At 47.8% G+C, this 11,722-nt stretch overlaps 1 protein-coding gene across 2 annotated transcripts in view; it reads right to left on the bottom strand.

Moving 5' to 3' along the window:
* Positions 1-8,200: 8,200 nt before the first annotated feature.
* Positions 8,201-11,722, bottom strand: part of SLCO2B1 (solute carrier organic anion transporter family member 2B1) — a 56,082-nt gene continuing 52,560 nt past the window's right edge. For both annotated transcript variants that reach the window (XM_012469656.2, XM_012469657.3), the window contains exons 12-14: positions 11,643-11,707; positions 11,170-11,290; positions 8,201-10,163 (exon numbers count right to left, since the gene is read on the bottom strand). In XM_012469656.2, coding sequence (XP_012325079.2) covers positions 9,983-10,163; positions 11,170-11,290; positions 11,643-11,707 — 367 coding nt within the window. In that variant the 3' untranslated portion in view covers positions 8,201-9,982. The remainder of the gene's footprint in view (positions 10,164-11,169; positions 11,291-11,642; positions 11,708-11,722) is intronic.

Raw genomic sequence — 11,722 nt, 5'->3', positions numbered from 1 at the left:
TGGCCAAGGGACAGTTGCTTTTAGAAGAGGGTCCAGGAGAGACCAAGAGAAGGTCTGGGCATCTTGAGAGAGGCTCGAATTCTTACTCTGCCTCCTGAACCTTTCCTTTTCCATTTATTTGTCTGTCTGCTTTAAGAGAAATATTTCTTCTTACCGCCAGAGTCCTAAGCTGGGCTGCAGGGAGGGAATACACAGAGAAGGGAGAGCCCTAGACTCCTTGCTGTGAGGGAGAGGGCCCCCAGCCTGAGGGTGGAGGCACACTCCTTGACCTTGAGGACTTCCATATCTTTTTACTTTTTCTTCTTTTTTTGAGACAGAGTCTTGCTCTGTTGCCAGGCTGGAATGCAGTGGTGTGATCTCAGCCCACTGCAACCTCTGCCTCACCGGTTCAAGCGATTCTCCTGCCTCAGCCTCCCGAGTAGCTGGAATTACAGGCATGCGCCACCACACCCGGTTAATTTTTTTTTATTTTAGTAGAGACGGGATTTCACCATGTTGGCTAGGAGGTTCTCAATCTCCTGACCTCGTGATCCGCCCACTTCGGTCTCCCAAAATGCTGGGATTACTGGCATGAGCCACCGAGCCAGGCTGAGGACTTCCATATCTTACAGGGGAGGTGTGGCTTCTGCTTTTGTGAAATCGTTAGTCCAATGGCAGGAACATATACTCAACTTGGGAATTTGTTGATCTGATAGGGGAACATCACTGTACCTGTAATTCTATTCAAATATGATTCAAGGGCACATTGGCCCATGTCTGCATGGAGCCTCCAGTCTGATGGAGAAGACACAGTCTTTCTTTGTAAAATTCCCAGGCTGGTTGAGGAGACAAACTCTTGATTCAGGGGGAAATCTCACAAATAATCAGGGAGACAGGATAGACAGATAAGTTACAGGTCTGTACAGTAACCAACCAAGGAATTCAGATCATCACGTTTCACACTCAAATGGAAGTTATTGGTGTTAGATATTTAGTGTCAACCATGGAAGACTTCCTGGAAGAGGCACATTTGAGTTGGGTTAACAGGAAAGCAAGGCTCATGTATCTCTAGACCTCAGGCCACATGAGAGCCATAGCTATGTCTTCCCATTTTTTTATATCCCCTTTGAAATAAGTATAAGCCTGGACACAATGGAAACTCTTGTTTAATAAGCAATAAACAGCAGGTAGAGAGTATTGTATCTGTTTGGTAGACTGGGAGACAGCAGAATGTGGATGGGACTGGATTTAGGAAGGAGGGTTGGTTGGAATGGAGAGCCTGAGGCTGGGGTGGGAGGATGATGGTGGAATGACAGGGTGGGCAGCAGGAACAACCCAGTGTGTATCCAGGTCACTGAACAACAGCATTTGGAACAACTCCCCTGTATTTCTGGAGCTGGTGAGAGACACTTCATTGAATCTTGAGTTGTTAAAGCTAGAGACTATTAAATTATAAAATCATAGGCTTCTCAGCTTCTAGAGCCATACAATTATGGGAAGTTCTAGTATTAAAATCATAGCATCTTAGCAGGGAAGAATTACAGAAATTAAGAACTGTAAAATATTAGAGACAAAGAGCCAAAACTTCATATTAGACAGTTTTAAAATCCAAGAGTGTCAGTGTTAAAAAGAAAAAAAAAAACGATTGATCCTCTCTATTTGCTCTAGTCATCATGTTAGGAGAACTCTCATATGGTATCCCATTTAATTCCTACCACTAGTCTTAAGCCATTCAGTCCCATTCCTGCTCAAACCTTTGTCAGTAGTACTGCATTATCAAACACAAGCTTGTGTAACCTTCATGACACGGGAGTCATCACATCTGGGCATAGCTCTGCCCCTGCCAAATAGTGCTAGAAAGTTCTCCCTTATATAAGTCGCACTCTGTCTTCTTGTCATGTCCCCAAACTGGTCCAGTTCATGTCCTCTGAGCTACACTGAGTAAGTCTAATCTCCTGCTCACATGACAGCTTTTCAGATGGCTAAAGGCAGCCCTTATTTCTTTCTTCTCTAGGCTAAGCTGGTTTGTTGATCATGCAGCTAGAAATGGGACAGCAAATGAAAAATATTTGAGCTTAAGAGGCCCTTAGAGGTCACCTTGTCTAGATACTTCCTTTTACTGCTAGGCAATATGGCTTTATAGTCAGGATCCCGGACCTCATGTCTCTGGTCCTCAGTCTCCTTATCCCTAAAATAAAGATAATAGTAATACTGGCATAACAGAGGTGTTCTGAAGATTGAATGAGAATATGCAAAGGAAGCTCTTAGAAGAGCACTTGGCACACAGTAAACAGCCAATAAATATTAACTGTAATCATTGGAGGCCCAGAGGGGGAAGGGACTTGCTCAAGATCACACAGCAACTCAGAGGCAAAGCTGAAGTTAGACCAAGGACGCCTGCCTCCCAGCCTGGGCCCTTTCCCATTCCACTCTTCTCTCTATCTACCTCAGAAAAAGGAAATAGCCCCAGAGGGAACCAGGTTACTTTACTCACTGAATCATTTAGGATGCAAGGAATAGGTCACCTGCTTTAGAGTGGCTTAAACTTTTTGTTTCTTAGTGAAGCCAGAAGAAGGTGGTATCAGGACTGGTCTGCTGATTCAACAATGTCTTTGATGACCCAGGCATTTCCCATTCTGAGCCTCAAAGGTGACTACCTCAATTTTATAATTTAATACTCTCTAGCTTTAACAATTCAAGATTCAATACAGTGTCTCTCACCAAGCAGGGAGAAATGGCATGGTAGCAAAAGGATATTCTCCTTTTACATCATTCTCTTATCCAGGAGAGAAGCTTTCTCAGCAGACTATCTCCAAACATGTCATTGACGAAAACGAGGTCACATGTCTACTCTTGGACCACTCTCTGGCAAAGGGGAAGGCATTTCCATTGCTGGCTTGGATCATCCCTGTGGCTGAGCACCTTGCTACTGGAATGAAGAAGAGAGCATTTGCCATGGGAAGGCAACCAATACCGCCTGCCATACTCACCTTCTGTTTTCTCCCTGGATTTTCCTCCTACCTCCTCTCCATCTCTGCCAGGAAGTCTTCCCTGGTTGCCAGGCCCTTGTCCAGCACACCCTCTTCTAATATAATTGAGCATTGTTTAATTCAACTTACATTTCACTTTGCCAAAGATCTCTCACCTTACCATGTCCAGATCTTGTCTTCTCAACCAGACCGTGATAGGTCATTGCAAGAGTTATAGCAGTGACTAATGAATAAGTACCTACTGTGTATCAGGCACTGGTCTTGGTGCCATTGTAGCCAGCTTCCAAATGGCTCCCCATGATCCATACGCCCTGGTATTCATGCCCATTTATATTCCCCTCCCACATTATAACAGGGCTTGTCTATGTGGTCAAAAGAATATGGCAAAAATTATGGTATGTTACTTCCAAGATTAGATCATAAAAGACACCATGGAACCAAAGCTTTTGGTCAACTGCCAACAAAGTACAGAGGCCCAACCACAACCTTCGAATGAACTTGGAAGTGGATCCTTTCACCCCAGTTGAGCCTTCTGATGACTGCAGCCCTGCCTGACACTTGACTACAGAAATTCTAAAGAAGATCCAGGACCTTCCAGTTAGCTCATCTGTGGGTTCTTGACCGTCAGAAATTCTATGAGATAATAAATACTTGTGTTTTAAGTTACTAAACTTTGGGGAAATTTGTTTCTTGGTGTGTTTTATTTGTTTGTTTGTTTGTTTGTTTTTGGCAGGGCTTGCTCTGTTACCCAGACTGCAGTGCAGTGGTACAATCACCGCTCACTGCAGTGGGCTCAAGCAATCATCCCACCTAAACCTCCCAAGTAGCTGAGACTACAGGTGTGGGTGCTACCACACCTGGCTAAGTTTCTTTTATTTTTTTATTTTTTGGAGAGATGGGGTCTCACTACGTTGCCTCAGGGGCTCAAGTGATCCTCTTGCCTCAGCCTCCCAAATGGCTGGGATCAAAGGTGTGAGCCACTGTGCCAGCCAGGAAATTTGTTACTCAGCAGTAGATTACTATATCGCTACTTTATCACATTAAATCCTCTCAATGATCCTGATGGGTGAAGCTTATTTCTCCCTTTTACAGATGAGAAAACCAAGGCTCAGATGAGTGCATAGACTTCCCATGCCTGGTAAGTGGCAGAGCTGGGATTGTCCCTCCTGTCTATTGAATTCCAAAGCAGAGGGACCCGGGTTCTGTTTTCCCAGCTGGAATGTCCACAGTTGCAGGATGAAGGTTGAGGAAATGGGGACATAAAAAGGAAGCCTCTTTCTCTGATGCACTTTCTCTCCCCGCTTTTTTCATCCCAACCACAGTAGTCAGTCCCTACTACGTCTATTGTGTATATGTGACTCAGTGACAAAGAGGCTTATTAGCAACAACATGGGAGTCTTAGGAGGGGGATACCTGGGCTCTTGGGTGACCTTGGGCAAGTTTCTGCGCTTTCATGGGCCTCAGTTTTTTTACCTACAATGTGGCAATAATAATCCCTTTCCTGCCTTCTTCCCCAGGAAACCACGAGGACTGGCTGTAAAGGGACTGTGTAAAATGTGAAATGTAATGAACAGGAAAAGGTTTGTTTGGACTAAGGAGCACCCCTGTCCTAGGGCTCAGACCTGTACAGCCACCTCTGTACAGAGGTGAGGCCTCCCTCTCCTCTCACCTGGGGCTAGGTTTAGGAGATGGACAGCACTGAGTGGTATTGAGGGCGTCACCCACTTTTTTAGCCTCACCCTCCCCATGTCTTCTCTCTCAGGCCATGCTGCAGCCCTGCTAAACTAGTGGAATATCCCATGCCTGCCAGGAGCTTTCTGTTGACTGAGTCTTTGTGCAGCTTCTTCTGCCTTGACACCCTTCCCAACTTCTCCCCTTGGTGCATTCCCACTCGTCTTTCCAGACTCACCTTAGATGTCTCACTTCTAGGATGCCTCTCCTGACCTGGCTCCAGCTCTCCTACTTCTCTTGATTGTGGCACCCACCCCCTGCCTGAGCTCTTGGCCTTCAGCTCCTCTTTTCCACTCAAAGCCCCCATGGTGCAACCAGTGGCCTTTCCAAAATACAAATCTTGTCGTGTCACTCCCTGCTTAAAATAACTAGCCAATGGAATAATCCATCAGTCAATGCTTCAGGGGTTCCTCCTTGTCCTCGGGAAGGCATCCAAACCTTCAGCTGGAACTCCACAGTTGGTCCCTGCTGGTCTTCCCAGCCTCCATTCTCTTCTCTTTCCTGATTGCCCTGCACATGCAGTGCCCTCTAGCCACATTGCTCTTGTCACCATCTCTCTCTCTCTCTATCTTTGCTCATCCTGTTGTTTCTCCTGCCCATTCCCACCTTCTCCACTTGAGGAAGTCCATCTAATTCCTAAGGCCAGCTCTGATATAGCATCTTGGAAGCCTTCCCTATTGGCCCCAGGAAGAGTCCTTGGCTTCCTCTTCTTCCCTCTCCTGTATGACTAATCATGCTTTTGTTACTGTTTTTCAGCTTGTCTGTTTACACTGAGAGTTTCCTGAGTAGAGATTGTACCTGACACATGGCTGTGTCCCCAGCAGTGCCAGGAGAGAGGCACAGAGCAGACATGCAGTACATGTTGCTTGCATGAGTGGTTGAATGAATGAATGAAGGAAGGAATGGTGAATGAATCAAACCTTAAACCATCACTTCTTGGCCAGCCCCAGAACTGCTATTTCCCAGGGTAAGCCCATTTGATAGCCAAAGGGGAAGCAGAAGGGAGGGACTGCTCTGGGAGGGAGAAAGAAAATCAATAAAAATGTAAATCTGGTTGAGAAAAGCCGTCCCAAGCTGGCTGTGGGGAAAGATAAGGCTGGGCTGGCTGAGCCCTGGCTGACAGTGGAGGAGAGATTAGGGGACAATGGAGCTGTGGCCAGGGTAGGGAAAGGAGGTGTGCTCCCCCGTCTGTCATCACTGCCCCCTCCCAGCCTGATGCTTTATGTGTGCATTAAGTTTTTCAGGGACAGAAGGGAAAGGGAGCTTACAATCTTGACTGTCAGGTGTGGTGCCTGTGAGCAGGTACATTTTCTTACCCAGTCATCACAGCTTCTAGGAGACAGGAGCTAGGCATCCTCAACCTCAGGAAACTGAGGGGCAGAGATGTTAAATTGTTTGTTCATAGTCACACTGTAATAATAAGTGGCAGAGTCAAGATTCGATCCCAAGTCTGACTCTCTCCACAGCTCTAATATTTTCGCTCCATTAAGGGCTTTTGATTGGGGATCTGGGATTCTTAGGAGGTCTACACCCAGGCATCAGATGGTCTTCAACCTCTGAAATAAAACGGTGCACAATTGTGTAAATGTCTGTGTGTTTTATGTTTAATCGACAGTCTTTGTCTTTGATCAGATCCTCAGAGGTGGTTGTCACCTGCCCCCTCCATTGCCTGTACCATGTTACCTTCCTGGAGCTGGTGGCCTTTGAGCCGGGCCTGGGAGATTGGGTAGGACTTTATGAAGTAGGGATGGAGAGACAAGCAGTGGGGTGGGGATGAAGAAGGTAATCCAGGTCAGAGGGAACAGCATAAGCAAAGGTATGTGAAGGGGAAAGAATTCAACACCTCCAGGCAATGGTGAGGATGCCATGAGTTCCCTCTCACTTATCTGCATGCCAGTCATGACATCACTCCTGGATGCCAGGTCCTGATGGGTCATCTGCCTGCCCTGGAACTTCCCAGCATTTAGCATCCCAAACATTACCAGGGTCTACAAGAAAAGAAACCTCAGGCCTAGGCATCAGGATGTCGGTTCTGGTCTGAGTCCTGTCCTCTGCTGACTTTACACCAGGAGAATCTTATCAGGGAGACTTAATATCTTCTCCCAGCTTCATGGTACAGGGTAAGAAAGTAAGCTCACCGATGCAAATGCTTGTGGCTCTTCGTTGACAAGAGGCTATGTTAGGGGAGAGGACTTCCCCAGGTTCCCCACAGGGCCTGGAAACCCCTCTGGCCCTGATCTGCTCCACCCCTTGGCTCCCAACCCATTTCTCTCTTGGGTAACTACTGAGTCTCCTTACCATGGCCAGTTTGGAAGGCCTTAGGCACAAGGACCTCATCTCTTCCTTCAGATCTTGACTCAACCAAGAGACGGACTCACCGTGATGTGAATGCTGCTTAAGCACCCAGAACTCTCCTCAGATCCAGGGAGGGCCTCAGCGATGTGTTCATGTTGTCATAGTTTTATAAAATTGGCAAAGGTAAGATACTTTAAACACAATCAAGATTATTATTTCCTTTCCATTCCAACTTCCCTTGTGTTTCAATTTTCTTTTATATGAGGTCCTTGGAGTGGCCATGGGCACTTCTGGGATCTGACCAAGGGGAAGCCGAGTGGGGGCTGATTTGATTTGGGTTCATTGGGATATATTTATGGGGTTCTCTGAAACAGAGGATATATTAATATCTATGTGGTTCTCTATGTATAGATAAATCATTTCTAGTCATCTCTGTGTAGAGAATAGCTTCTAGGAATTCTACCCACTGCCCAACTCACTTGGCATTGTGATATTAAGGTGCCATATGCAGAGGTCATATCGTGATACAAATGTGTTTCATGGCACCCAGCCCAGGAAGTATATGGGCAGTAGAGGAGAAACAGGAGAAACCAGGTTTGAAATGTACAGAGCCAGAAGCTAGTCTGTGGAAAAGTCTTCTAATCATCAGGGAAGAAAATGTGTTTTATAGGTTATGTAGGCCAGTCAATGAAAGTATTATGCATTTTTTTGGGATTGTGTGATGTATCTGTTTTGATTTCTTTTCTCATTATATTATAGGTAAATATAGGTACTTTTGAACCTAATTTTACATTCACAGTTTTGTATGTTTTTCTTAAAGAGGGCTCCACAAATTATAAAACCTTCAGTTCCCACAAGGTCTCCATCCAACCTTGGCTCCATCATTTATTTTCTGTGTGATCTTGGGGAAGCCACTTGTGCATTCTGAGCCCGTTTCCTCTTCTGTAAAATGTGAATGACAATTTGAACAGGTGAGGATTCAGAAATCCTCGTGATCTTATTCCAGTTTTGAAACCATTAGTAGAAGTCACTCAGTCAAACAAAAATTAGACCAGAATATAAAGACAGGAAAAGATGTAATATACAAGCAATAATGGTGAGCAATGAATCCGGTAAAACTTAAATCTAAGTAAATGGAGATGATGTGGTCGTTGCAAACCTCTAATGCAGTTTATAAAGAAAGAATTTTTGTAATAGAAGAGACATTATGCAAGAACAAATTTAATAATAAGCCATATCTGTAATTCCAGATGTTTTTTCCCTTGTAAAACCTGGGAAAATGCTCTATGTGTTCATAGAGGAAGAAGGAATATAAACATCCTAAAAGCCTCATATTGTTGGAGGAGACTGAAATTCTTGGCATTGATACATACAGAATCAGATTTTTTTAAACAGTTTCAGATGCCAACCAGCAAAATAAAAAGGGAATTGGAACTTCTGTACCTTTCCTTTTTATTATTTTTTTTTTTAACTCATTATGGAACCTTAATTGTTCATGTGATTTCTGTGCAGAAGGAGTATGAGAGTAACCCTTTTACAAATGGAACTAATTCAGCCTTTTAATTTTATCACACGGGAAAGTCTCAAAGTCCAAGCACTGAGAGCTTCTCAGAAGGCAAGAGCCGCATGTGACCCCAGCTTCCCCCCAGCCTCCAGCACAGGGCCAGGAAGCCACACTGCTGGTGGCTCCCTGTCTGCTGCTCCCAAGCAGCAGGTCCCAGCCAGGTGGGGTGTATAGTGACAATAGGTTGGGCTGGGAGCAGATCAGCAAACTCTCTCCTCCCCGCAGGGAAATAACCAGGCCAGATACGACTAGCCATAAAACAAAACAAGGCCTGATGTAGAAAAGGATTGGATGATCAGATCCAAGCAAGCCATAGCATCACTTATTACACAGAGCCGAGCTTTACTGCTCCCAGCACTACAGTCCTGGGCACGACGCCAGCCCAGGCATCTGGAGAACCAGGTGCCACCCCCGAAAAAACAGTGTCACAGAACTAGACATTATTCATGCAGCCCCAGGTGACACAGACCCAGGCATGCAGGAGGAAACAGAGAAATTAGGATCCTATTCACAAAGGTCGCAGAGACTTTGGTGGCCCCTGGTCACATATATGAAGTCTTGGCAATGTGTAGGGATCAGTGAGTGCACACTGAGTGTGTGTTTTTCTGAAATTAGAAAATACCCAAGTGTGAGCCTGAGTCTCCCTCCCTACCCCAGGGCCCAGACTTGCCCACCCAGGGCCCCTAAGACGGTGCTGGGCCTCACACCTCAACCGTGGCTTCTCGAAGGCAAGGGCTAGAACTTCCTTAGATGGAGAGTGAGTCTTCCCGCTTCAGCTAAGGCTTCCTGGGGCCCCACCACAAGCCTCCTGAAGGCCCTGCCAAGTCTGGGTGTTTGGACCTAAGGCCAGCTCCTTCCTCCCTGTGGGGGTCTATCCAGAGTCCAGCTCAGTGCTCTGCCTCCAGGGGGCGCCAAAGGGACACTTCTTAAAGGCTGCTGGAGTTGGGAAGGAGAATGTACCCTGCCGCACAGATGGTCACAGCTGAATGAGCCTGAAGGCTGGCAAGTCCATTCCCACTGAGGCTGAGGCTCAGAGAGGGTGATCCAGGCGAGTGTAGACCTGGGCTAGGGCCCAGCATGTAGGACAGCCTGGCCTACTACGGCCCACTTTGCTATCCTAGGCCCCAGGGAAAGGTATGCAGTCCTTCCACCCAGGAAAGCCTGGACCTGGCTGGCTAGGGGAAGAAAGAGGAAGACCCTCTTGCTTCAAAGATGGCCAACACAGCAAACCCCAAACAACTCTTTGGTTCAGACTAGCAAGCAAAGGCTCAGAGAGGATCAATGCCTTGCCCATAATCACACAGCAATTTAGTGGAGGAGCCAGAATGGAACACAGGGCTCTTGACACCCAATCTTTGGCAAAGGGCCCAGAGGAGGTACTGCTGTGGCTGCCACTCTTGACCAGGTGGGGCTCCAGGACAGCTCACACTCGGGAGTCCTCCGACTTCTTCCCTGGCTCTGATACTAGCAGTTGCTGCTCCGGGCAAGGGCTGGATCTACTCTCCTTGGTCCTTGCCTCCTTGGTCTGCTGCCTCAGGACAGCCAAAACTAAGGCAAAGCAGATCATGGAACCTATTTTGTAGAAGAACTGGAGGCCGATGAACCTGGGGAAAGAATGGGGACCCTTGAACTCAAGAGCTGTCAGGCCACGGTATGGACGTCAGCAGCCATCCCTCATTGTGAAATCAGAGACATTGAGGCCTCAGGGAGACAGTGACCTTTGCTGGGGCTCTTCCCTGGAGGAGTGGGAGAGGCTCTGCCGAGGATCCCTGGATGGGAGCAGAGGCCTGGGCATCTTCATCGCCCTGTCCTGGACTCTGCTATGTGGCCTGGGCTGGCCCTGCCTCTCTCCGAGCCTGTCTAAGGGTTCAGAGGGGCTGACAAGTACAATTTTGTATGCCCCACCTGTCACAAGAACAAAAGGATTCCCTCTCCCCTGTTTAACTATCAAGGCCCTTGTTTGACTTTTCCTCTTCTAGGAAGCATCCCCTCCCAGCCCCCGCTGTGGACAGTCCCAGCCCACAGGAACTATGCTCTCCTCACCCCCTCAGAGCTGAAAGTGATCAGCTCCCTGCACCTAGCCCTAGCAAGACCTCTCCACATCCATCCCAGGCCAGCCGCCTCTGTACAGAGTTCCCCATTGTACAGATGGGAAGTTCCTTTGAGTTCCCCATTGCACAGGTGGGAAAGACTGAGCCCCAGAGAAGATAAGTCCCATGATGAGGGAGACAGAGCTGGGCCTGAAACACAGGCCTCCTGTGTCCTAGACAGGCCTTTCTCCCCAGCCTTTCACCCCGAGTCCCTCTTACATCATGGCTGCTCCTCTGTTTCTCCCCACGTTCCTGCATAGACTCTGTGGTCAAGGCCCAGCTCTGCCAGTTATTAGCTGTGTGACCTTGAGCTACTTGCTTTCACTCTCACTTTCCTCACCTACAAAAGGGGGAGGCAGTGTCTAGCCTGAAGGGCTGGTGAGCTCAGCACTGAATGTATAATAGTGCATGTCAGCTAGCAGGTAGACTTAAATGAAACCTCCCCTCCCTGCTGGTATCCTGCCTGGGACTCTGAGAGTATTTCCAGCACCATTCCCACAGCCGTCACCCCAGGTCTCACCGGTTTCGGAGCAGGTCATTATTGTAGTAGCGACAGACAGCTCGATGCCCACAGCTCAGGGCCCAGTGCACACAGGTGGTGTCGATGGCACTGCCATGGATCACAGGACTGGGCATCCAGGCTGAGGGAGGCAGTGCTCAGGGGCAACGAAGGCCAATCATCCTGCCCTACCCCCTCCCTGGCATGTACAACCCCTCAGGGGCTCTGGGATCTCTTGGCTCTTACTGGGATCTCTTGGCTCTCTGGCCCTCAAGCCCACCCCACCCCTGCATCTGAGGTGGCTTCCTGATGGGCTGGCTAGCTTCTGCCTGCACACCCTGCTCTAAGAGAGCTGGGCCAGGTCTGTCACCCCATGGGTTTATGAGCCCTTAGATCAGGGATTGAGTTCCGCTTATGCCTGTGCCCCAGGCCTGGCACACAGTGGGCCTCTGGACCCCATCACCACCACCAATGGTCCCAAGCAAGACCTTTACCCAAAATTCTCAGGAACATGAACTGGATGCCCACGGCCAAAGTCTTGTCTTCTTTCTTCACTCCCCTAACGAGCAGAGAC

The sequence above is a fragment of the Aotus nancymaae genome, unplaced genomic scaffold (genome assembly GCF_030222135.1).
Source record: "Aotus nancymaae isolate 86718 unplaced genomic scaffold, 86718_ANA_hifiasm-v0.15.2.pri h1tg000059l, whole genome shotgun sequence".
NCBI lineage: Eukaryota > Metazoa > Chordata > Mammalia > Primates > Aotidae > Aotus > Aotus nancymaae.
The sequence above is the reverse complement of the archived record's forward strand: the minus strand, read 5'-3'. Positions and strand labels throughout refer to the sequence as shown.